The following is a 27265-nucleotide window of genomic DNA, read 5'->3' as shown; positions in this document are numbered from 1 at the left end:
GCATGTCTGTGTTGCCTGATGACAGGCATTGAGACATAGGGAATTGTCTCGGTTTTGAAAGACAGGTGTCTGCTAGGGAAGGCAGAGGCCCCCCTTGAAGTGGCAGATATAACCCCTTTTCCCTCCAAGTTATTATATTTTGAAATCAAGAGCCTTTAGGCGAAGATGTGGGAAATAGGAATAACAGTTCTTTACTATATATATATATATGTATATAACCAGTCAAACAAAACAACAACAACTATGGCAGTAACAGCAATCACAAACCCAGTGCCAGCCTTCTCGGCTGTCAGGCTATTTCCCCTCGGGTGCAGTTCCGCTCGCAGCCGGCAGGGGCGCTGGCGGCTCCCGGTGAGCAGGGCAGGTGCGATGGTTCCCCCGCGGCTGCAGGGGGCGCTCCGGAGCGAGCTCGGGACACACGCGGCACCGGTGCCCCGGGATCCCGGGAAGGGATGGAACAAAGGCTTCACAAACCCCTGGGCAGCCGATCCCGGACTCTCAGGAACAGCAGGCTGGAACGGCAGGGACGAACGCAAATCCCGGGTGGCAGGCGAGATGTATCCAGATGGGAGAACCCCACGGAGGCCCAGGCAGGCAGGGCGAGCAGGGCTACAGCGTAGCGAAAGCTCGAAGCAGCAGCGGGGCAGGGCAGCCACAGCTCGGTCTCCAGCAGGGCAGGGAAAGCGGCTTTTGGGGTCCCGGCGTTGTTTCCAGCAGGAAGAAAGAACGGCCAAAAAAGAAAGAAGCAGCAGCTCCTTTCTCTGCAGCTTCTCTCCCCGGACGCTCAGAGCGAACTGACCCCACACCCAGGTGTAGACAAAGGAGTAGCCAGGTCCGCCCCACTCCCCTTTTGTCTTTCTTAAGTACAGCTATTTGTCCCCTAGCAACATGCATATGGGAGAAAATTCCTTTAACAGAGAAAAAACAGACTAAACTAAAACCCCAACATTATCCACCCCGAATTTTTTCCCATACTAACATGTTACATGAAACTTAACTTTTTTAACCATATAAATCTATGCATTACCCAAATTATATACAAATATACATGCTGATACTGATACAAGTACAGAGCCATGGGTAGTTCACCCTAAAACAAGGTCCCCTTGAGGTAAGCATCGGGTCTCTCCATCCTTTTGCATCACCCACCAGGTGCAACCTGGTCCCTGAGCAAAAACAACCCCACGGATGGGTTTGTCTTTGCTCAAGGCAGACTTTACCCAAACAGTTTTTCCAAGCATACCTCTCATGTGCACCACTGGAACCTTATCCCCGTCTGTTGTTTGTAGGGGTTCAGATTGGGCGGGGCCTGCTCGGCTGGTGGAACCTCGAGTGTTAACTAACCAGGTGGCTCTTGCTAAATGCATCTCCCAGTTTTTGAAAGTCCCCCCACCCAGTGCCTTCAAGGTGGTTTTAAGCAGTCCATTACACCGCTCAACCTTCCCAGCTGCTGGTGCATGGTAAGGGATGTGGTACACCCACTCTATGCCATGTTCTCTAGCCCAGGTGTTTATAAGGCTGTTCTTGAAATGAGTCCCATTGTCAGACTCGATTCTCTCAGGGGTGCCATGCCTCCAAAGGACTTGCTTTTCCAGGCCCAGGATGGTGTTCCGGGCAGTAGCGTGAGGCACAGGGTAGGTCTCCAGCCACCCAGTGGTGGCTTCTACCATTGTGAGCACATAGCGCTTGCCTTGGCGGGTTTGAGGCAGTGTGATGTAATCAATCTGCCAGGCCTCCCCATACTTGTATTTGGACCATCGCCCGCCATACCACAGAGGCTTCACCCGCTTGGCCTGCTTGATCGCAGCGCATGTCTCACAATCATGGATAACCTGGGAGATACTGTCCATGGTTAGATCCACCCCTCGGTCTCGTGCCCACTTATAGGTGGCATCTCTGCCCTGATGACCTGAGGCATCATGGGCCCATCGAGCTAGGAACAGTTCTCCTTTATGTTGCCAATCCAAGTCTATCTGGGACACCTCTATTTTCGCAGCCTGATCTACCTGTTTGTTGTTACGATGTTCTTCATTAGCCCGGCTCTTGGGGATGTGAGCATCTACATGACGGACCTTCACGGATAGCTTCTCTACCCGAGTGGCAATGTCTTTCCACTCTTCAGCAGCCCAGATTGGTTTTCCTCTGCGCTGCCAGTTTGCCTTATTCCACCTTTCCAGCCAACCCCACAGAGCATTGGCTACCATCCATGAATCAGTGTAGAGGTAGAGCTTTGGCCACTTCTCTCTTTCAGCTATGTCCAGAGCTAATTGGACAGCTTTGAGCTCAGCAAATTGGCTCGATCCACCTTCTCCTTCAGTAGCCTGTGCAACTTGTCGTGTGGGGCTCCATACAGCGGCTTTCCATTTCCGGCTAGCGCCTACAATTCGGCAGGAACCATCGGTGAAGAGGGCGTATTGTCTTTCACTCTCTGGTAGCTCATTATATGGTGGGGCTTCTTCGGCACGTGTCACCTGCTCCTCTTCTTCTTCAGAAGATAACCCAAAAGTCTCACCTTCCGGCCAGTTCGTAATTATTTCCAAGATCCCAGGGCGACTTGGGTTTCCAATTCGGGCGCGCTGCGTGATGAGGGCAATCCATTTGCTCCAAGTAGCGTCGGTGGCGTGATGCGTGGAGGGAATCTTTCCTTTGAACATCCACCCCAGCACCGGTAGTCGGGGTGCCAGGAGGAGTTGTGCCTCTGTGCCGATTACTTCTGAGGCAGCCTGGACTCCTTCATAAGCTGCCAGGATTTCCTTCTCTGTGGGAGTGTAGTTGGCTTCAGATCCTCTGTAGCTTCGGCTCCAGAATCCCAGTGGTCGGCCCCGAGTCTCACCAGGCACCTTCTGCCAGAGGCTCCAGGACAGACCCTTGTTCCCGGCTGCAGAGTAGAGCACGTTCTTCACCTCTGGTCCTGTCCTGACTGGGCCAAGGGCTACGGCGTGAGCAATTTCCTGTTTGATCTGGGCGAAGGCCTGCTGCTGTTCAGGGCCCCAGTGGAAATCATTCTTCTTGCGGGTAACCAGGTAGAGAGGGCTCACGATCTGGCTGTACTCGGGAATGTGCATCCTCCAGAAACCTATAGCACCTAGGAAAGCTTGTGTTTCCTTCTTGTTGGTCGGCGGAGACATTGCTGTGATCTTATTGATGACCTCAATGGGAATCTGACGTCGTCCATCTTGCCACTTTACTCCCAGGAACTGGATCTCTCGGGCAGGTCCCTTGACCTTGCTCTTCTTGATGGCAAAACCAGCTTGCAGGAGAATTTGAATTATTCTCTCTCCTTTCTCAAACACTTCGGTTGCGGTGTTCCCCCACACAATGATGTCATCAATGTACTGCAGATGTTCTGGAGCCTCACCCTTTTCTAGTGCAGTCTGGATCAGTCCATGACAGATGGTGGGACTGTGCTTCCACCCCTGGGGCAGTCGGTTCCAGGTGTACTGCACGCCCCTCCAGGTGAAGGCAAACTGAGGCCTGCACTCTGCTGCCAGAGGAATGGAGAAAAATGCATTGGCAATGTCAATAGTGGCGTACCACTTTGCTGCTTTGGACTCCAGCTCGTACTGGAGCTCCAACATGTCTGGCACGGCAGCGCTCAACGGTGGAGTCACTTCATTCAGGGCACGATAGTCCACAGTCAATCTCCATTCCCCGTCAGACTTGCGCACAGGCCAGATGGGGCTGTTGAAGGGCGAGTGGGTCTTGCTGACCACCCCTTGACTCTCCAGCTCGCGGATCATCTTGTGGATGGGGATCACAGCATCTCGATTTGTCCGATACTGCCGGCGGTGCACTGTCGAGGTGGCAATTGGCACTCGTTGCTCTTCCACTTTCAGGAGCCCAACTGCAGAAGGATTCTCAGATAGTCCAGGCAGGGTGTTCAATTGCCTAATGCCCTCTGCCTCCACAGCAGCAATCCCAAATGCCCACCTGAGTCCTTTTGGGTCTTTGTAGTAGCCATTCCGGAGGAAGTCTATGCCCAGAATACACGGGGCCTCTGGGCCGGTCACAATCGGATGCTTTTGCCACTCCTTCCCAGTCAGGCTCACCTCAGCTTCCAAAAGGGTCAACTGCTGTGATCCCCCGGTCACCCCAGCGATGGATACAGGTTCTGCCCCCACATGTCCCGATGGCATTAAAGTACACTGTGCTCCAGTATCAACCAATGCATCATATTTTTGTGGCTCTGATGTGCCAGGCCATCGGATCCACACCGTCCAGAAAACTCGGTTCTCCCGTGCCTCTTCCTGGCTAGAGGCAGGGCCCCTCTAGCCCTGGTTATCATTCTTTCCCTGGGCGTACATGCTCGAGGTACCTTCAAGGGGATCCGACATATCATCCTCCCTTCTGTAGTGCCTGGCAGCTCGGTCACGGGAGGCTGAGGCTACCTTCACCTTAGCGGAACCCCCTCGGTTAGTGCCTCCCTCCTTGAGTTCACGCACCCGCGCTGCCAGGGCAGAGGTGGGTTTCCCATCCCACCTTCTCATGTCTTCCCCATGCTCACACAGGAAAAACCACAGCTCAGCTCGTGGGGTGTACCCTCTCTCTCTAGCAGGGGGACGACGGGCTCTGACTTGGGGGCCTGTGACTCGCACTGGTGCCACGCTGACCCTCCTCATCTCCTCCCTCATCTCCTCCCTCATCTCCTCCCTCATCTCCTTCATCTCCTCTTTGAGGTCCTGGACCACAGCAGAGACATGAGCTTTTAGCGGGCCATTGATCATGCTGTCATAATGCCTGAGCCTGTTGGCAACAGAGCCCACTGTTTCTCGGGTATTGTCAGCATCAATCGTTGCAATGAAGGTGGTGTATTGTGATGGCCCTAGCCTTGCCAGGTTCCACATCATCTGTCCTGTGCACCTGACCTTATCGGGGTCATTATCATGCTGTCCATCCTTCCCAAAGAGTACCTCTAATATTGCCACCTCTCTTAGCTGTTGGATCCCTTGCTCGAGTGTCTTCCACTGCATTCTATGATGATACTCCTGCATTCTTTCTTTGTGAATGAACCTTTCTCTCACACTCATTAAGAGCCGCTCCCAGAGAGAAAGGGGCCCTGGCTCCCTCACGAATATCTGGTCCACACCTGGGTCCTGGGTCAACGATCCCAGATACCTTGCCTCACCACTATCCAGTTGCACACTTGTGCCCATAAGGTCCCAAACCCGAAGCAGCCAGGTGGTATAAGGCTCACGCCCCCTTCGCACAATGTCGTTTCGCATAGCACGGAGACTGTCGTGCGACAGGGACTCAGTGATGACTTCTGGCTCTGGCTCTCCTGCTGGTTGTGAGGGCCCTGGTTGCCCATCATCATTAACTGGTCGTACTGATTTGGTCTTATACTTCCTCCTTTGCACAGGGGCGACTGCTGCTGGCTGTGGTTGTCCTTGTGGTTCAGCTGAAGCCTGGACGGTTGTAACATCCGTGGGTTCCACTGCTGCACCATCGGACTCACCCTCTTTGGGGCAGGGAGAGGGTTTTTCACTAGCTGAGGAGGTGTATTCCCTTAGCAATTGGCATATCTCCTGGTGCACCTGGCCCATCTCCTGGCACATCTCCTTGCGCACCTGGCCCATCTCCTGGCATATCTCCTGGCGCACCTGACCCATCTCCTGGCATATCCCCTGGCGCACCTGACCCATCTCTTGGCACATCTCCTGCATCCCTTTTGCCAGTACCCCCACCCAGTTTGGGTAGTCCATTTCTGAGGTGGACTGTTGGGCAGTATCAGTCTGTGGGGCGGGATCTCTAGTGTCTGGGGCTGTGGCAGGCTCTGGCTCTGGGGTAGGATCTCTAGTGTCTGGGGCCGTGTCAGGCTCTGGGGCAGGATCAGGCTCTGGGGTAGGAACTCTACTCTCTGGGGCCATGTCAGCTTCTGGGGCAGGATCAGGCTCTGGGGTAGGATCTCTAGTCTCTGGGGCTGGTGTCCGGGTAGATATCCAAGCCAATCTCAACTTATCCTTGAATGCTAAATAGAGTAGGCCTATCAGCAGCAGATGGTTAGTATTCAGAGGGAATTTAAACCCTTCGAAAATTGATGGGGTGGGCCCAAAGAACTGGTTGAGGGGTTGGGAGAAAACTTCCCCTGGTGTCATTTCCTCACAGAAGGTACCATTGTTAACATACCCCCAAAAACATGTGCTCAGTGTGTGATAGCTGTTTATCCATGTGCCCACATTCCGGAGGAAGTTAAAAACCCATGAATTCCTCACCTTCTCGACCCATAACGCAAGCTGGATAACAGCAATGGTAGCCTTAGTCAGAGGACCCATATTCAAGTAAGGAGCTGCAAAGGGGAAGAATATAGCCACGGCTACATGCCACCCGAACCAGGGTAAACTAGACCACATAGTGCTGCCTAACAAGGTTCCAATATCCAGCACACAAAATAAAGTTATCCAGGAACTGTTATTCCTTTTTCACCTCTATCTCTTAATGCCCTTAGGCCCCACGTTGGGCGCCAAGATCTGTCTCGGTTTTGAAAGACAGGTGTCTGCTAGGGAAGGCAGAGGCCCCCCTTGAAGTGGCAGATATAACCCCTTTTCCCTCCAAGTTATTATATTTTGAAATCAAGAGCCTTTAGGCGAAGATGTGGGAAATAGGAATAACAGTTCTTTACTATATATATATATATGTATATAACCAGTCAAACAAAACAACAACAACTATGGCAGTAACAGCAATCACAAACCCAGTGCCAGCCTTCTCGGCTGTCAGGCTATTTCCCCTCGGGTGCAGTTCCGCTCGCAGCCGGCAGGGGCGCTGGCGGCTCCCGGTGAGCAGGGCAGGTGCGATGGTTCCCCCGCGGCTGCAGGGGGCGCTCCGGAGCGAGCTCGGGACACACGCGGCACCGGTGCCCCGGGATCCCGGGAAGGGATGGAACAAAGGCTTCACAAACCCCTGGGCAGCCGATCCCGGACTCTCAGGAACAGCAGGCTGGAACGGCAGGGACGAACGCAAATCCCGGGTGGCAGGCGAGATGTATCCAGATGGGAGAACCCCACGGAGGCCCAGGCAGGCAGGGCGAGCAGGGCTACAGCGTAGCGAAAGCTCGAAGCAGCAGCGGGGCAGGGCAGCCACAGCTCGGTCTCCAGCAGGGCAGGGAAAGCGGCTTTTGGGGTCCCGGCGTTGTTTCCAGCAGGAAGAAAGAACGGCCAAAAAAGAAAGAAGCAGCAGCTCCTTTCTCTGCAGCTTCTCTCCCCGGACGCTCAGAGCGAACTGACCCCACACCCAGGTGTAGACAAAGGAGTAGCCAGGTCCGCCCCACTCCCCTTTTGTCTTTCTTAAGTACAGCTATTTGTCCCCTAGCAACATGCATATGGGAGAAAATTCCTTTAACAGAGAAAAAACAGACTAAACTAAAACCCCAACAGGAATGTGTATTAGTGCCCTTCTGAGCTGATTGTGTAGTTAAGGGAGAAGTCTCTTTCTTCACTGGGAAGTGCTGACACAAGGCCAGAACAAGCTTGAACGCCTTGTGGCGAAGGAGTCCAGGTGGGGAGTGGGCACTTGGTGAAATGAAGGCTTTCATCATCTGACTTGGCCAGGGTAGCACTGCTGCCAGTCTCTGTTATGTTCTGCCTGAGAACAGGCTTCAGGCCCTTCTTTTCATCTCCTTCCTAATGAATTAAGCCAAGGAATAACTATGAAAGGGAAAAAAAAAAAACCCAAGATCTGAAGAGACTGGTTTTTTCATTTATGTTGTAGCTAAATGTGTGGCAGTGGACAAATGTATTGAGCTAATGTTACAGTGGTGGAAAGTTCAAATCTTACCTTAGGGCCATGGATGATAGAGATGAGGGAGCTACAGCATGCAGAAGAAGGTATTTAATGTTAAACTACTACTGAAAAAACGGGCTGTGTGAAAGCATGAAAAGCATTTGGAGTCTCTCAGTGTCGTTAGAAAGGTAAGAGTGGACCAAGATCCCTTTTTCATTCTATCATTTCTTCTCTTTGAAGCATTTGTCTTACTGTACACATCTCACGTGCTGCAGAATGACTCTTGTGTGGCTCCAGCTCTCTGCCATATGCAGGAACAGCTGTGAGTGCTTTTGAGCAGGCCACTGCACATGATACATTGCGCCCTTGGTAAGAAAGGAGTTCTGCCCTCTGCCTGTGAGCAAGTGGATGGGAGAGGAGTGCAAACAACATCCTGGCTTCCTCCACTGGGGAAACAGCAGATCCAGTCCTGTGCAACCTATATTTTAATGTAGCTGTCCCTTTTAGCAGCAGTATTGGTGATTTTTGGGAGTTACTTTGGAGTACTCACTTGCAGGTGTTGTATCTATGGTGATAGATAAGCTACTCCTGTGTTTTGTCCTTCTTGGACAGATTTACCCTGAGGAGCAGAGGACTGATGGAGTCATAAAAATAAAACCACTAAGTAGCATGGTGTGATTTAATTGCAAGCCAGCTGCATTGATTCTTCCCCTAGGGTGTACTCTCTGTAAGTTTGGAGAGCCTTTTTGTCATAGAGGTGAGGGAAGGAGAAGAGGGGGAACATGTGGGGGACAGCTTTTGGATAAGATCAAAAGGAAGTTTCTGAAGTTGTTCTCAAAAGTTTGATTTTTGGGAGGGTGGATGAGTCTTAGAAAATAAAAATGTTTCATTCTACTAGGCTTCTCCTGAGAATTCCACAGCTATGGGAAGTAGACATACTCGACAGGGCAGTATTGTCACTGTTCCTCTCATAGCTTAATCTATATTAACCAGATCAAACATGGTTTGTGCTGCATGCGCAGCTCTACTGAAATGAAATGGAAAGCTGCCACTTCTCTGCTCAGCATGGCAAGACCCCAGTGCTTACTGTTTGCTCGCTCTTGTCTTTGTATATACACTTGCTTTGTAACCAGTGTGCAAATTCAAGGTCATATCTGTAAGTGGTATTTCTGGGCAGAAGATAGTGTTGCCAATTTAGTTTATCTGTGAAGAGGTGTTTCCAAATATTTGTGAAGTGTTGTATGTGGAATGATGTGCAGAGCAGTCTAGCAAGTCCAGTCAGTCGTTGGGGAATTGGTGTGGGCAAGTCCCCTCAGATTTCTTTCATCCTTGGAACACAAATTGCATATTTAAAATGAGGAAAAAAGGACCCAAACCAGCAAAAAAACCTCACCCCTACTCTTATATCTTTAAGGCCCTCATGTTTTCTTGAAAGTACCTTAAAAAGACTGACACTGGCAATTACAGTCCTTGCCTTATTGTAGGACTTCTTTTTACTTGATGGGTTAAGGAGGGAATCAGGTTGGCATCTAAAGAGCTGAAATGACACTTAAAAGTGCATCACACAGGTAGTCAAAGCTTGCCTCCTAGGAGTCTGAGGCAAGCAGCAGGAGACAGAGTGAGTGGGTGGGTGCTCTTTGAATACCTTGGCCTGTCAGTGAATGCACTTGGAAAGGGACAAGAGCAATAAAACCGACCAAATTGTAGTCTGCTTTGTTCTGTGGCTCTGAGGTTCTGAGGTCATTTTTCTGACTAAATTTCACAAAATGCCATTTTCTCATCAAGCCATTTTGCAAAGGGGCCTTGCCTTTGTATTTAGTCCTGTGCTCAGATTTTAGCGCTTTTCACTCTAAGCCCACACAAGCATGTGAGGTTCTATTCCTTACTTTTCTCCTGCCAGTAATCTCTGAGCAGGCATTCGGTCTCTCCTCTGGCACACAGATCTCCCTTATTCCTCTGCCTGCTTCTTACGCTTTTCTGTGAACAAATACCCATGGTGTACCCCTTGACCTTTCTTTGCCATCCCAGTCAGCGCTTGGGAACAGTGGAACAAATTCCGTTTCTTAGTTGTGGAATTGGTAGCAAAAAGCAGCACTTGGAGTTTTTATAAATCTTGCAGTGGTGATGACTGTTTCCTGTTCCTGGGCTCACTTAAATGTATGCAAAAAGTTAATCAGAGACATCCGTAAGCTGTTCCTATATGGATTTTACCATTTAATTATAGATCTTCTTTTGGGGTAATGTTTCTCTGAAGGGAGCTTGACAGAGCAGATGCCGTTTTGCCTGGGGATGCACTTCTGGTATTGGCCCAGTGAAGAGCTGCCACTTCAGCTGTGGGATTTTGATGATTGCATGAACATCCTGCCACATGAGATTAGAGTGGCGGTACTACCTCCCAGCTCCAGGATATGAAAGATCCGCCTCTTCATTAGAGCTTTCATATGGTGGCAGCTGAAGTGAGGAAGAACGGCCTAAAAGGGAGAAGCAATTTAAGAAAACCAAAGGCAAATCTACTAAGCTGAAAGGTGATAGGAGGGGAGGGAGGCTGAGATCTCATTACTGTTTACTCATGGAAAGGGAGGGGAAGAACAACAAATCAATTGTTAAGTGCTACTGGCTTTATCAAAATAATTGTCAAGTGCTAGATAGCTCAATTGCAAGTGCAGTGCTAATGCCTAAGAAGGGGTAGACAAGGCATGTGAAAGGAACTTGTGTGATTTCTACTCATGTGCACACTTTTGTCTTTTCTGATTTCAGCAGACAGAAGGAGGGGCACAGACGGATGGACAGCAATCACAGACACAGAGCAGTGAGAATACTGAGAGCAAATCCACTCCAAAACGACTTCATGTGTCTAACATTCCCTTCCGCTTTCGAGATCCCGACCTGCGGCAGATGTTTGGGGTAAGTTACGAGCACCTTTTCAGGCATGGCAGATTCTCCTTCTCCACAGGTGGGACACCTGGTGCTTGTGTATTTGTGTGAATGAAAAGCACTTCCCCCTCAGTTTAGTCAGCACACTGTAATATATTTGCAGGATTAGGACAGTTGGTAGCATTTAACTCAGCTGGTGAGCACATGAGAACGATAACAGTGTTCTTCCTACTGAGATATTCATAGAATAATAAAATGGTTTGGGTTTGAAGGGACCTTAAAAATCATCCAGTTCGAACACCTCTGCCATGGGCTGATACACCTTTCACTAGGTGTTCTTAGAGCTCCATTCAGCCTGGCCATGAACACCTCCACAGATGGGGCATGCACAACTGTTTGGGGCAACCCACAACTTCTCTGAGCAACAGTGTTCAGTATAATCTAACAGTTGGTTTGGGGAAAAAAGCAAACCAAAATGAAACTTCACCTTATTTCTGAGTAAAGGCCAGGATTAAACACTGACTTAATATATCCCTTGCAAAGCACTGTTTTTCAGTTGCATAGAAACAGGTTGAAGTACTTCTTTCCTCGTGATCCATTTCTGTGATGAAGAATGGCTGCAATTTGCCAACCAGCAATTGCATGTGGAAAAGCTAGTGCAAGTCAGATGGTATTCTACATAGTGTATGATACACCTTCTGTTTCTTTTGAGCAGATAGTTTGTCTTCCCTAATCCTTGGATGCTATTCATGATTCTTGATTTATAAGCTCTTTGAGGAAGAGTTTGTTTATATGAGTACATGTGGTGACTCATTCCATGTGAACATAGATAAAAAGCTAGATGCGTCATGACCTAACCTTCAGGTGAAGTTATCTATATGTTGTCATCATATCATTATCATCATCAGGAATATTTGACTTGTCGGTATAATTATGATATGATCCTTGGTTGATGGCATGTTTTAAAGTCTTCAGAAATATTTCTTATTTATGAAGTTAACGGCTGCTGCCTTTTTAAGGTGCAGTCCAAAGAATCCAAGTCAGGAAAGCCCAAAGCTCTTGTCAGCTTAGGCTTGGAGTGTATACCTTGGTCCTCACTTACAGCCAGCTGCTTCTTCAAATTCCTGTTTCAGTTGTTGCATCTCCTGAGCCATCTGTGTGGGTGTGTATGCATGCGCAAAGACACACTCTCGCATGCAGAGTAGTGTTGCAGTATTGTAAATGTGTCTAATTCATGGACGTCAATGCTGTAAATGAGAGAAGAACTGGGCTTATCTGTCTGTAGCTTGGACAGTACAGAAGGAACAAAACAGTGGTCAAAACGCAGAAAGGCAAGGCTGCTATTCAGAAGGACCTGAATAGGTCTGGAGAAGGGCTGGAGACACAGGCTGAGGGAAATGTTAATATACTCAACAAGAGTGAATTTCAGGCCTTCCATCATTCTCAACTTCCTATCAACCAGGACCCCCAGGTCTCTTCTCTGCAGCACTGCTCTCCAGCACCTCATTCTCCAATCCGTCCATACATCCAGGGTTGCCCTGTCCCAGGTGCAGAATCTGGCGCTTGTCTTTGTTAAACTTCATAGGGTTGGTCATTGTCCAGCCCTCTAATTTGTCTAGGTCTCTATGCAGGACCTTTCTGATTTATCAATCAGATATCAGGAAAATTTTGGTTTTATTGTGAGGATGCTTAAATAGTGGAACACATTGCCCAGATGGGTTGTGGAACCTCCATCCTTGAAGGTATCTGACTTGACTGGACACAGCCTAGCCAAAAAGATCTCATTAGACCTGCTGGGAGCAGGGGATGCACTAAATGACCTCTGGAGTTAATTCCCAGCCAAAACTATGGATCTGTGATTCTGTTGCAAGAGACCTGGGTTTGCTTCTGTGTTGTTCATACCTTAGATTATTGTTATACTCTTGATGTCTGTGGGAATGTTTTCAGAATTAAACTCATCTCCTGGCAATCTGTGACTGCTGAATCTTCTGCTCTGCTTTTGTGGTTTTTTTAGCTTGCTTTTTGCTGTTGCAGGGCTGTGCAGTAGGCAGTTCCGTCCGGTTTGGACAAGTGGTTGCTGAAATCACAGCCAGTTCTTGGACCACCTGCTACAATCTGTATTTATCATGTCCTGCTCCCTGCTATGGCTGCTCCCCTCTCCTGGGAGCTGCATCACTTACATAAATTGTTCCCCATTGCTGTCCTTTCTCCTGGGACTGGTGCTGGTGGAACTAGTCCTTTCCACACTTGTTTGCCTTGATGCTTTTCTGCCATGTGCTCCTGGTGTGGGAGACATGGATGAGATGGAAATGACAAGGACATTCCTGTCCTGGTGACTCTTGCCTATGCTTAGCAGATTGGGACACCCAGGCAATTTAAATGAACTAAGAAGTGACTTGTAAAAAATGCAGCCTAATTACTTGCCTTAAGATTTCCTGTCCTTTTTTTGGCCTAAATGGTGCTCTTTTCGTGCATAGGAGGGATGGGGAATAATGCTATATGAATTGGTTTCTGGTGTTCGTCTGGTGTTTATTTTTTCTCTAAACATCATCTCAAGTTCCAGCACAGTGATGTGATTTTAACTGGGTAAATGGTATATTCCTTGTAAAACCTTTTGGTAGTTCACCGGGCCCTGTGGTTGCTGAGAGCCATGCCTGCCAGAAGAGTATTCATCTTCTGGGACACAAAACACCCCATGTGCCACTTTTCTGTAATAGAGAGCTTGCTATTTTGACAAGGAAATAATGAATGATTCTTGCATGTCTTCCTTCTTCTTTCAGTGCTGCTTCTCTCAGCATGCTCATAGCCTCGAGCAGGAGAGCATGCTCTCTGAATCCTACTTGCTCCTATTTCTTTTTCAGGATCCGGATGCTTTCCTTTGGGTGACTCACTGAAACCTACCCTTTCTCCTAAAGGGGGCTCATGGTTGTCTGAGTCTTCAGCTGTGACTAGCCTGTAACCCCCATCTTCTCCCTCTCCCTTCCGTGTGTCAGGTCACATCTCCTCAACGTCATATCTGAGAGACTCAAAATCCTTGCCTGGAGTGATTTTCCCAAGCTACTGTACAAAGAGAGGAATTGGGTAGACAGTAAAGCCGTGGAGGAAGAAATAAATGTGATGGTAGGGAGGGAGTAAAGAAGTCCCCTCAAGGATGGAACAGCATGTGAGAGGTCAGCCCAGTCCTGGGGCACAGAAAATACCTAATGCTTTTGTCCAGACTTGAGTAGAGGTGGACTAGAGACATGTTGTCCCACGTGTGATTAAATGCATATTACATAACACTTTCTAAACCTGCAAACAGTTTGCAGAGCTGCAAACATAAGGATTTCTTAGCAAATTCAAATTATTTGGGTTCCAACCATCTCTCAGCTATAATGTGTTTCTAAAAGGTCCTTGAGATATCCTCAGGAATGAACCAAACATTTCCTTATGTATATGCATCTTACAGAGAGGCAAGAAATATGGCTTGCTTAAAACAGGTAATATTTACTTGACATTTCATGGGGCCGATGAAAAGACTTCCAGAAAGCTTCTAGAAGGAGTAGGTGATTTTTTAATGCACACAGTTCTGCACCCACTGTGGAATAAATCAATAGTTGACCTTGTTCTTGCAGATAAAGAAGAGTTAATAGCTGACCTGAAATCCCACCGTTGCCTAGGTACCAGTGATTGTTATTTGTCCATATTTGCTTTGTGCAAACAGAATATGGCATCAGGCAGTACTGTAAGGAGCTTTAGAAGAGTCTGTTTCTTGGAGTTTAAACAATTGTCAGGATAACTGCCCAGAAAGGTATCTTTAAAAGGGAAGTATTAATGGAAGCCATAAAGTATTCAGCATCATACTGATGGCCAAAAAGGCATGATTCCACAGTTGCTGAAACTGGGGTAATAAAATTCAAAGCATTCCACACCTTAGGCGAGGAGGAAGAAGTAAATAGCAGTGAATATAGGTGCAAACTTAAGCAAAGAAGCAGGTGGAAAAGGAAATGTGCGAGTCATGGAGATACTGGTGACCTAAGTTCAGAGAACCCATCCATTTTTTTACATGCAAACATAAAAGGTCTATGTATGGGCAGAGTATAAAATCAGGAGGTAGTTGTGTATTTTGGGGGGAAAACCTCACAAGTAACAGCAAAACAAACAAAAATCAAACAAGGAAAAAAAACCCCACCCAACTGATTGCGTTTAGAATTTAAGAGGGGGTAATTTTACCTTATCTGGTTTTCTACATAATTTATAACAGAGGAGGGTGAGACAGTGCTCACTAGTATTTAAAAAACAGCAGATCTAGATAAGGCATGTCCAAAGATAATAGCCAAAGCAAGGAGCTCCATTATTCATTAATGCTAATTTTTTAGCCAATTCTTGTAAGCTAGGGGAGTTGCAGAAGGGTGGAACACTGCCCACCAAGATTCACTGTTGAAAAAACCTGAAAGGGATGACCCAAAGAGCTATCTATCTGTATGTTGATCCAAGATAAAAATAATATTGAAACATTTTAAAAAAGCCCATTAGAATCTGAAGAAACATGTTAGTATCTATTCAGCAGAACTTTGTAATATGCATCTTTGTAGACAAATGCTGTCTTGTCTATTTTGACAAGATTGTACAAAGCAGTACTGCTATCGTGAAACATTGATCAACCAATTGAATTTCTCCAAGTGACCCATTTTTAAGAAAAATAATACTTATCTCAAGCACAACACACATTAGAGGGATTAAAAACCTCTTTAACGATAGATAATAAAAAGTAGTAGTTACTTGGGAGACAGCTGTGATCAAGACTGTTTTTAGTGTCAGTTTCCCCAGGGATGTTTCCGTCACTGTCCTGTTTAGTATCTGTATCAACCCATGGAGATGGTACTATTAAAACCTTGCCAGTAAGGTTTGCAGTTTAAAAACTATTTGAGGAGGAGGAAAGAGAAAGATAAGGTTACTGTTAGAGAATGAGTAGAAATGCCTGGTTGACTGATGATAAATCCAACAAAAACGTGTTTGATGCGGCTCATTGCAGAATACTGAGAATGTGGGAACCGGTCTGTGCTCTTAAGATGGAAAGCTTTCTTTGGAAAACACTGATTTGGGAGAGTACTAGTGATTGTTGAAGATAGTTGCTTCAATAATTCAAAGGGCCTTATCAGGTTGAAGGAGGGATGTGATCTTGCTCATGTTCCAAATTGAAAAGACTGTGACTGCATAATTTTATTCAGTTCTGAGGTCAGTTTAAGAGCAAAAGAAATAAACTCAGACTTGGAAGGTGAGTGTTTTTTTTAACTGGGTAAGGTATGAGGTACATTATTTACTCAGCTTATTAAAAAGAGGGGTTAGGAGGTGAGTAATTTCTATACAAATGCTTATATATGGATGATACCTACTGACAGGGGGTTTAGGTCTTGTTTACAGTCATAAGATTTTCAAGTTGGAAGCTGAGATTTAACACAACTACCCTTGAAATGAGAAAAAAATTTATAGTCATTGAGGTTTATTTGAACAATGGAACTTCTTACCAGGGAGAAGAAGAGTTGCCATCAGTGTTAAATTAACAACTCTTTTTTCAAAATCTTACTATCCGTTTTCTGAGGGACATTCTTTGGCTAATGTGTGCAATGACATGATGGTAGTGGTGTTCTCTTACACTGCTAGTATGTTGTCCCCTTCCTTTCTGGACTGTGTATGCAGAAGAAATGTTCATGTTTCCCCTCAACGTATTTCTAGTCCTTTCAGCTTTTGCTGTGATAGTGTGCTTGCACCTCCCGGTTGGTAGCTTCAGCCTTTCCCTCTCATGCTTCAAGAAGCAGTTCACCTCCCGGTATAAAATCGGCTGGGATAATCTGGTCATTTCTGGCCTTTTGAGTTGGATGGACTTTGGAGTCTCGTGGTAAAGATAGAGGCAGGATTGGACAGCCTGCAAGAGGGAAGGTCCTTCTGTTCTCAAGCTGAATCTTGAATTGTCTCCACAAAAACAAGCAAATGGCTTGTTTTGGTGGTTCATATGGATGTCCTTGCACAAAATCTTTCTTACCTGTTGTGAGAGCAACAGTACAAGGAGTCAGAATTGATGTTTCTCAGAATTTACTGTGGTGAAATGCTCTTTGCTTAAGTGTGAGATAAAAACAAGGACTGTGTTGATGATGATTGCAGATGAAGGTGGGTTAGCACAGTACAGGCTGTAAATTTTTGCAGGCTCTGGCTTTAGATGGAGACGCTGCTTTTTTTAAAACTTGCTCCATCCGTAGCTATTACTTGTATCTTGTTAGCTCTTTCTGATGGGGAGCATAATCAGCCCAATTGATAAAGGGGTTTTGTGTGTTATCAGCTACAGCAGTAATAACCCATAGATGTTTTCTATAAAGGTGACTGTTACGTCACATTTAATTAATTTCAGTTAATGAAGTTATTAATAATGTAATTTCTTACAGGTGACAGAATGGTAGCCACTTTTTTTTTTTTTTTTTTTTTTTTTTACATTGGAGATTGATGACATTAAGGCAGGTAATGTCATCCTTTTCCTTCTCTAAGCATAATTCATATCCCTACTGCAAGGTTCTTTATGATGTATGTTTGTGATAGACCTCTGCTTTGTATGACCCAAGCTCTGCAAGCTCAAATACTTTTGTAAGCTCTTGAGGCCCTCAGATCTTGGCCTCTGAGGAAACATTTTGTTACTTTGCACTTCCTAAAAAATCCCGGTGGATATAATTTCTCATTGAACTTCATTCTGGTGTCAAGAGTGCAAAACACCTCCATAAGCCTATAGTTTGAGGCTAAAGCAGTAACGAATTACAGCTCTTTGTCAGCAAGAATTTGGTAGAATTTTAAGTCTCTATTTGCCAGTAAATAAATTTAAATACAAAAGTAATTAGCAATACACAGGTATTGGCAACGGAAGAAGTACTTGTTGAAGTGTTAAGGTAAATAGGTAATAATGTGATAGAAGAAGAAGCTCTGACCTGCAGGTATTGATGCACTGGGGCCCAAAGTACAGCAATAGCACAGTTGCTGAAAGGGACTCTGCTTTCTGAGTGGATTGGACTCCTGAAGGAGGAGATTCTGTCTTCTGGATATCAAGGTATATTTTAGGTTTTTCATCTCCTGGTACTACTGGCCATCAATTGCATGTAACAAGTCCCATGTGCCAGTATTGGAGAACAAATGTTCTGACACAAAATGGTCTCTCTCTGGCTTTTCTTGTTTCCAGGCTCTTCCTGTGGTGAGAGTGAGCCCAAGCCCTGTCACAGGGCGGGACTTTGTTCCTGCTGGTGTTGGTTAGAGTTACAAGATGTGCTGCTGATTATATTGGTGTGTTTCACCTGGGTGTTTTTTGAAACCACCTTTGAAAAAGGACTTGAGTGCTCAGTGCTGCTTGAGCATTGTGCTTTGTCTGCATGGCCATGGCGTGGAGGGGTGCTTGTGCCCCTGCAGCTGTCAGCTCTTGTACTGTCTGTCTTGCTCTCAGAAAGCTCTCTGCTATCAACTTCGGTACTGACCCTCTGCTGGAAGGTGGTGATGACTGGATCATACATTTATCTAAGATTTTTTAGATCTTCATGAGTTACTAGGAGCGTCTGCAGCAAGACTCTGCTGAATGTCATTTAGTAACCAGTGCTGTGCTGTAGCTGGATTTAATTGGATAAAAGGCCTGGGTAAAATTACATGGAGTTGTCTTTTATTGACCCAGTTTCATATGGATTCAGTCTACATGCTAAGTACTCTCAAATTGATTTTGGAATGTATGCTGCTTTTGTGGGCATGGGTCCAAGTACCTTTTCTGCAGCATCAGTACCAGGTTACACTGCAATCAGACCTCTGGGGAATGGCACAAAGCAGGAACAAAGAGCTGGAAGTGTAGACCTGGAAGCTAGACTGGTGTTAAGATCTCTCCGGGTGGTACCCTGCGGTACTGTTCATCCCCATCTCACTGTTTCATGTGAAAATCTTTTATTTGGGATTTAGAGAATAACAAATGACTGAGAAACTGTGTTCGTCATCATGTTTTGTTTTGTTTTGTTTTTTTTCTGGGATGGCTGTGGTCTGTAAATCCTGTTAAAAATCTGTGCTCTTTGTGTGGCTTCATGTTAAAGTCTGGTTTCTTAGAAAATGTGTGTTTTGTTGGGCAACAGCTCAACCCTAGTAAGGGCTGCTTGATGCTTGTTCATTATCTGTTGAGTTGGTAAACTGTGGTAGTGCTTTGGTTTATAAATCCTTGATGCTTCCATTTTCCTGTCAGCAAAGCATAGTGGTGTAGCTCAGCTGAACAGGGTTGTCCCCATTGCTTGAAGAGATGTGACTCAGCTTTGGGTGAGGAAGTTCATGTGCTGATAGCAGCATAGCTCTGGCAGACCCCACGCTGCCATAACTAAGCACTGACTAATACACACTATGATGGAGCCAGCTGTGCTCAGCTGAAAGTATATCCCATGGAGCTGGGGCCTAGGGAAAGGACTGTCTCTGTAGCATGGATCTGTCCTGCTTCTTGCTCATGCACCTCATGGGTTCCTGAACAGGAGGTTGGTTTCTTGGCTATTTTGAATGTTGACCATCTTTAAGAATGGACTGTTTGACACCTTTGAAGTTTAGATAGCTCACTGGACTCATCTCTGAGTGAATTTTGTAGGGCTAGTGAAACTGCTTGGACATCTGGAGTTCTCTTGTAGGGATGTGAGGTTGTCACATGGTGTCTCTCATTATCTTTCGTAGTTCCATGATTTCTAGAGAATTTGCCTTGTACTCCATGCTGTTTGCATCTTTAGGATTAAGTTATTTGTCTGGCACATCTTGGAGCTGATTTTGAAAGCTCTAGACAGGGACAGGAGTCACGGCCAGCTGGAACAGAGCATGTAGGAGGGGCCCTACCAAACTGTCAGTGCCTTGGAAGACAAAAGCTTTCTGGTGCCAGATCTCTCAAATTTATTATGTTTAATGTAGCTATGGCCTCAGCTGGAAAAATCTGTTGCCTTCATGTCATCTGGGTGAAAAGAAACACACAGCATGCATATACCGTTCTTTCCACAATGCCTTTGCATCTATGATAAGGTAGATCATGTTCAAGCAAGAAAATTAATTTCTGCTCATAACTCCTGTCTGTTCATATCTTTATGCTTCTTGAAAACTGTTACTTCCAGCACTCCCTGCTACCATTGTAGGGGGGCTGATTCTCATTTACCTGCTTTACTAAAAATAGCTGAAAGCTTGTCAAGTTCAGTCCATGGAAGGGATCATTAAGATAAAACAAGATTCTGTAGCTCCTTTGCCATGGCATGACTGGAATAATGTGTGTGTGTATGTGTATCTTCCCATCACATGGCGTGTGTGTGAGCAGTTCACGGAGGTGACTTCTTGCACAACCTGACATGGTAGGGAATGTTGGCCTCTTGGTCACATGGTAAACTTTCTAAGTCATGCTGGGGAGCATTTGAGATGGGTAGTCCTGCAATGCCTTCTCCAGAGGCTGTGCAGAGTTCTAAGTAGAAGTTCTTGGTAATCATTGAATGAGCCAATCAAGTCTGTGAGCACCATGGTTCATGTCTTCAAGGTTGGAGTTTAGAGAGTTAGTCCTCATGGATGACTTAAGCATGGGGCTTGTTTTATTTGGCCAGACCCTATGTCTTTTGAAAAATACAAACATGGCTGTATATAAATGATTTTCAAAAATTATTATGAGGACACTTGGTGTTGACCCTTGTATTTAGATGGCCTAGCATTTCCTGTACAAAAATTGTAACCTTTCACTAAGGAGCTCTTAAAACTTCGATTGTTTGCAATAGACTGTTGACATTTGGTAGGCGAAGCACCATCAGAGAACAAAGTGCCTTTTTATGTTCCACTAAATTAGATTCAGCTTTGAAGGAGTTATAAACTGTTAAAATGAACTAGTTCTTTTTTTCCTGCTTTCATTCTTCAGGAAAATTCTGGCATGCTACCAAAAAAAAGTGCCTTCCAGTGCTGGGACCTGCTGTAACCATTGCAGCAGTAAGGACAAGAGAGATTGTGTTAGGAGCTGTTGTAGGAGCTGTGGAAATGGCTGCACCAGAGCCTTGAAGAGCCCAGCACACGTTCTTCTATCTCACAGCCTTGCTTTCTTGCAGGGAATTTCATGGAGCAGGAAACCCCTCCCCAGCAAACCTTCATTCAGCAGTTAGCCCCCATTGTCTCTGCTTTTCTCTCCCAAGGAGGTCCTTCCCTCTTGTCTCTTCAAACACTCACAACTCCTGGGTAGAAAAGAGATCAGGGCAGTTTGCATGGGTGGATGTAGCCCATTGCAGTAGATGTCAAGCCTGTGTTTGCTGCAACCACAGGCTCTTAATTTTGTCGTCTAGGAAATGATGTACCTCCATTGTAGGCAGGGGGGGCCATGCCGCCTCTTGTACAGCTAGGTCAGACCTCTCACATTCAGTGTCACTGCTGGCGTTTTGTCAGCCGCGAGAAGTTAAACGCACAGGACAGGGTTTCCCGTGGATGTGGAAGCCCTGCGCGGGGAGCTCAGCCCAACGGGGCTGGCAGGCAGCGCTGAGCAGTGCCGGAGGATCCAGGCCCAGCTGGGTGTGCACAAAGGAGAGGGTGGCACGGCATAATTGTGCACCAGGAGCTGCACAGTTTGTTCTCTTTCAAGATGATTCTAATGAGGTGGAAAATGGTGATTTTTGATGGCTTTGAAGATTTTGAAAATAATTTTGGCATTTGCATTTGTCAAGAGCCTGTCTGTTTCAGTGTGTGTGGCAAGGCTAGGCAGCTGAGCTGATCTGGCAGGGGACAGATCCTGCTCTTGGGCTTTCCGCTCCCTTTTGCTTCTTCGAGCTGTAATGCTCACTGACCCTTCAAGCCACTTCAGATCAGTAAATTGTCAGAATCTTTGTATGTATTCCTTTTCTTGGGCTAGGTTTTCGCAGGATTGCTGAGCTGTATCAGTTTATCTACAGGTGAGAATGAAAACTGAGGCCAGCTTTGGAAGGCTGATGAGACCAGACAAAGGAAGGACAAAGGAGCAGGGACAGCCCTTCAGCAGCAACAAGCTGCTAAATTGGTTCAGCCCCAGTCACATAACGATGCTGAGATAGTCTACCAAGAAAGCAATCATGACAATCATGACTGATTTCTTTCATGGCAGTACCAAAGCCATATGCAACAACGACAACAAAAAGCAATCAACGGTTAATCTCCTTTATTGACAAGCCCACACCTAGTGTGGGATAGAAATAGAAAATGTGTTTTAGCTGTGATTGGCGGTCAAAAAAGGATCCAGCATGGATCAAGCCTAAGCTGCTGAGATGTTGAGGTTTCAAGGAAAGATGCATGTTTACATTAGCATTATTCAAACTTGTGTAATGTAGGATGTTGTGAATTCAATTGTTCTTTCGATGAATAGAGGATCAAGTATTGTCCTTAAACAATAGAATAGTAAAAACAACATCTGTGAACCAAGATCTCCTTTTTAAGAATGGACAAGGGAAGCAGACAGAAACTATGGCTAAAATTGTTGGAAGTGTTTTGTTTGCTTGCAGACAGTTGTGGAATACTTGTTCATTATTGCTTTACATATTCAGAGCCTCCCCTCAGCTGTCACGGCTCCCTGCTGTAAATGTTCCAGGTTTTCAAATCTGGCCACAAGCCTTTCAAGAAGGGTACCCACAAAATGAGTATTATACCCATTTGACTCTGAATGCAACTGTTACATTTAAAAAAAAAGGCAAATACTATTTTAAGAATGCTGGGCAAAGGGGACAGTGTCCCAGTGCCTGGACCCTGTGTTCATCATCTTTTTTTGACTGTGAAACCATCCTTTATTTTCTTGTTGTTGCTTCCTTCATTTTCTATCAAACTTAAATCAAAACTATGTTGACGGAAGCTTTCCTAAGTAATGGGATAGGAAAAACTGAAAGATGTAGCATTTGTCTGAGTGTCTCTAGACACTGCACGTGTCTCTAGAATGAAAACTACTTCATATACACACTCCTAAAAATGACATCTAAGCCTGTCTTTCTAGAGAGCAGACCTCCAGTTTGGAAATAGAGCGTTGACACTTCTGGAGGACAGAGCACTGTGGGCCTCTGTTGAAGTGGTGATACTTTTGCCTCTAGGCTGCTGCTTTGAGGCTGGCCGCTTCAGTAAAATATTTTAATATGTTCCTAGCAAGGTGAAAGATGTAATCCATACATGGTTCCACAGAGGTGGTAAATCTCCGTCCTACCTTGTAAATCTTGTTTTCCATTTCGTGCTCTGTGCTAAATCGGGAGCTCTTTGGAACCCGTTGTAACAGTGCAGAGCTCTCCTTGGGGTCCCCAGGCTGAGGCAGAGGTCAGAATTCTATTGCATGTGATAAACTTGCATAGGTTGTTGACCAGCTATTGTATGTCACAGGTTGAAGTTGAATGATGTTTTTTCTGAAAAACAAACTGTTAGGAGTTTTCCGTTTTCATGGTTTCTGAATCTGCCATCAATTCTTTTGAAGGCTTGGAGTTTTGGAAATTAAAGGGAAGGAAAAAACCTTTAGAGTTTGAAATCCCTGAGGCTGGGAATCTTATGTTACTATCGCTTCCAGAGAAACATCACTTTTAAGTTTCTCTTTGTGATAGCCACTTCAGGAGGAAGCTGAAATGCTGAATTACGTGTGAGAAATGTTGTTGGATGTCTGAGATGAAATCATATAACCATGTCTTAGATGAAACAGTAGAATGAGGGAAGGAAGAATTGTTAAGATTAACGGGGGAAAGATGAGCTCTCTCAAATCCCTAAAACTCTTCTGGAGATTGTTTTTCTTCCTTTAGACTTCTGTGAGAAAACCTGGGGTTTGTGAGCAAGAGGATCTGCATGTCTTAACCCAAGAGAATTGGGTCACATCACTGGGATTTTATGCCTTTGCCTGTATGCTAGAAATGGAAATATTCTTACCTCCCTTCTTGCACTAATCCAGCCCCTGCAAAAGGTAGGAAAAATGGACTGCCAAAAATAAATAATTATTTTTTTCTTTTCCCTTGTCTCTCTGCAGCAATTCGGCAAAATCCTTGATGTAGAGATAATCTTTAATGAGCGTGGCTCGAAGGTAAGTCCTGTTTCTGTACCCGCTTCTCTTGTTTTGATTGCAGAGTAAAAGGCAGTTCATTGCCTAGAGAACATATTCTGTAGATATCAGCAGGAATTAGTGTGATGGGGGAAGGGAAGAGCTATTCTGGGGACTGTCTCCTGTTCCCTCTGACTCGAGACTCTGAGCATGGTCATTTCTGGGCAGCATGTACAAATGCTCAGAGACACTCCTGTCTGTAATGTGGGATCAGGTTCCCCAGCCTTTTGAACAAACAGGGAGTCAGTCAATTGAGCCTTCATACGAACCCGTTCCCGTTGCATTGGCAATGGCTGCCCTGTGAAGAAGGCAGAATAAGGTAAAACAGCTTTGTGTGATGGGAGACCATAAGAACAAAAGCTAACTCACCCCCCTCCCTGCCATTTTCATTGCATTAAAGTACTTCTATAGAAAAACTGTCATATCTCATATGTGAAAGGATTTTATTTACTCTGTTTTGCAGACTTACTTGCAACTTCTGAGATACTGACCTTTCATGTTTGAGATATTTGATGCTTTAATATAAGCATCCTCATTCCACTTGCCCTGCCCCATGTGGACCTCCCCCACAGAATTTGCATTCACCCTCCAATTTTCTTCTTACAGATATATTAAGAGGGAGGTTTTGTTGAGGGTTACTGGTAATTTATATCTCTGGAGATGAGGTTTCAAATGTTGCTCAGGTCAGCTGCAGAGAGATTCAGTGATCTCTGCCCTAATTGGCAATTGGTTCTCATCACGTAACCAGTATCACCACAATGACAAATTGATGTGATTCTCTCTCTGCCCAGGAGGTTCAGCACTGGAATAGCAGGGAGTTTTGCAGGTCAGGAGCGAGGTGCATTGCCAAAGCTCTCTGGGGGAAGCTTGCACAGTGCATGTCTATACTCTGCTTGATTTAATCAATGCTAAGATTCCCATTTTCAATTAAAACAAAATTTCCCTCCTCCTCACACACACGTGTGTGCACATGTGTGCATGCACACAAAAGGTTTTGACGTTGCAATTCAGCTAAGCAGTTTTGGTTTAGAGTCTATGCCTTTTGCTTGGATTTGAGGTTCACAGCTTTTATGGTGGCCTCTTTGTTTCAACATATATTCTGAGGTGTGTTCATGTTCAGAGCCCTCTGCAAATTTCCACCCATGTTGCCCAAGATGCATTCTGAAATTCTTCAGTCCTGTATTATCTGGAAACCAGAAAGCCGTTGATCTGTATATGAAATAAATGAGTTTCAAGCCCTTTTTCCCCCATCCTCTGTTTCTGCTTAATACCATGGTTTTCTTTTGTTTTGTTTTTTTTTTTTAACAAGACAGTCTGAACAAGTAAATGTCTACATGGCTTAGTTAGAGTTTTACTTCCCTGCATGGCTAAAAATCTATATGCTTTACCAAAACAATCAGCTGTGCTGAGTTTGTAAATATTTATTCTGCTCTCTGCTGTTCTTTTGATATCTATAAGCCAAAGCTACCTGTGAATTACTCTTGATTTTAGTCATTTTTGTTTGATTTTGAGAACAGCCTCTGGCATCTATCAAATCCCTACTTGTTCAGATATAATTGCAAAAGAAAGAACAAAAATAACTGGCCTGGCAAAATGTTCTTCATATCCCACTGCCTGTGCTTTCCAGAGCAGTGTTTTCCTCTCCACACATGAACTTCACTCTCTCTCTCTCCCTTCCGTACAGCCCTGTGTATTAAACGCCCACAGCTGCCCTTTCCCTTCTTGGCAACATTGACATTGAAGGCTTTTCTGTGAAGACTTGATTTATGCCTATGAAAAGTACCTTCTTGTGCTGTTGCTAAAGCCCAAGGCTTCTGGTTTTCAGTTAAAACAAAAATGATTGCTGAAGAGTTCCTTGATGAATTTTACCCTGAACCCTAATAAATATTTGAAAAAAAAAAAAAAAGAAAGCAGAGATGTTCTTCCAGTCTTTATTAACCATGCAGTTTTCTACTGCTTTTTTGTCATCTTGCAGCAAAAAGCAGTTACAAAACTGGTAGCCTGTATTGAGGGATGTCCAGAATCTGAACAGAATGAGAAAACAGCCAAAGAGTTATTTCATGGTATCTTTGCATCCTTCTCACCCAAAATAATTTCTGTTTTAAAAAGAATGCAACATTCTTCCTGCTTAGCATGAAAATGGGAGGCCCCAGTGTTTGAGTGGGGTATAGCTGCACGAAGCACCTGGTGTTCACATAATAATGGAAAAACAACAGTTTGGTGATCTGATGGTGAAGCAAAGGAAATGGATCTTTCTGGAGGCCACTCACTCACTCTTGGGTTCTTCCTCCACCTTAGGAAAAAAAATCTGAATGCATTTTCCTGCCCTGTGGTTTCCATTCTAATCTAATGATATGAAACCTCTCTCTCTTCTTCTCCTCCTCCTCTCTCTTGGGAATCCGAAAGCAGATGCTCCTGCTGCCTGCCTTGTGCTGTGTTCTCAATGCTCCCTTCCCTTCCCCTGGGTTCCTAAGGGTTGTAGTGTTTTGTGTATATGTTTTGTAAATATTTTGAAGGTACAGTGGTAAATCCCAAACTGCCCTGGGTTCGCCCCCACCCAGTGTACGATGGGGTTGAGCAGCGCTTTGTCCCCGCCGAGCTGTGGCGGGAGAACTCTACTGGGATCGCTCCAGTGCTGGTCGGTAGGAGGGACTGGAGGAAGCGTTCAGGTAGCATTCTTCACTTTGAATCCACCTGAGATGACCAGGCAGTTTTCTTCGGCAGCCTGGGGAAGCTCTATCAAACTGGCTGCATCTTCAGGATCTCTGTGTACTTACAAAGTTTGGTGACCAAAGAGAGAGCTGGGCGTGTCCTTCAGAGCCACCTCTCGCCTCAGGTTCTTTCAGAAGCGGTAGTTGTTGACTTTCTATATCACAGCAGTGTAGGAGGCAGTTTATGAGTTTTGCTGGTTCTTCTCCAGAGCAATGTGAATTCTTGTTTTGTAACTCAATTTCTTCCCAGATTCAGTCTGTTTAGTAGGAATATATCGGCCCTGGTAGACCTCACACTTATAACTGCTTTGCTGTGTGTGAGAAACAAGATAAAAATTTTAAACATTCCTTGAATTTAATTTTGTTTTATTCTTGTTTAATAGAATGATGTCAGTCTTCCTTTGATGTGTTTGGGTTTTTTTGCTTGCTTCCAGGAAACTAGCTGTTTGTTTCATTTATCCTGTTTACCATTACATTTCTAGCTCTGACTGGTATAAGTGCCTTTAAATAGCATTCTGCCCATGGTTGCAGTTTACCATGCACTTCACTGAACCGTGAATAAAACACCTCCAGAGGAAGTCGAGAGGATTCCTGCTCCTTTTGTTAGTGGAGATGCATCCTCTAGATGCGTATTTTGCCGCTATTGTGCTGAATCGAACGAGTGGACATATTTTCAGAATTAATGCAGTCTGCCTGTGTAATGAGTACCCTGTGGCATTTGTAAAACTGCAGGGGAAGGGAATCCAAGCTCTTTGCTCACCAGCTGTGTACCATGTGGCATTCCAAGATGTGCCCTCAATGACATTCAGAGACCAGGAGTACGTAAGCACACAGCAAAATCTTGGCTGAATAGGGATTTTTTTTTTTTGGTAGCTTTTTAAATGGTAAGAGTTCATATTAGTGCAGA

At 45.3% G+C, this 27265-nt stretch overlaps 1 protein-coding gene across 18 annotated transcripts in view; it reads left to right on the top strand.

Moving 5' to 3' along the window:
* The window catches only part of RBFOX2 (RNA binding fox-1 homolog 2), a 179400-nt gene that overhangs the window by 118299 nt on the left and 33836 nt on the right, over positions 1–27265 (top strand). For all 18 annotated transcript variants that reach the window (XM_032107747.1, XM_032107755.1, XM_032107751.1 and 15 more), the window contains 2 exons: positions 10477–10623; positions 23576–23629. In XM_032107747.1, coding sequence (XP_031963638.1) covers positions 10477–10623; positions 23576–23629 — 201 coding nt within the window. The remainder of the gene's footprint in view (positions 1–10476; positions 10624–23575; positions 23630–27265) is intronic.

The sequence above is a fragment of the Corvus moneduloides genome, chromosome 4, assembly GCF_009650955.1.
Source record: "Corvus moneduloides isolate bCorMon1 chromosome 4, bCorMon1.pri, whole genome shotgun sequence".
Taxonomy (NCBI): Eukaryota; Metazoa; Chordata; class Aves; order Passeriformes; family Corvidae; genus Corvus; species Corvus moneduloides.
The sequence above is the reverse complement of the archived record's forward strand: the minus strand, read 5'-3'. Positions and strand labels throughout refer to the sequence as shown.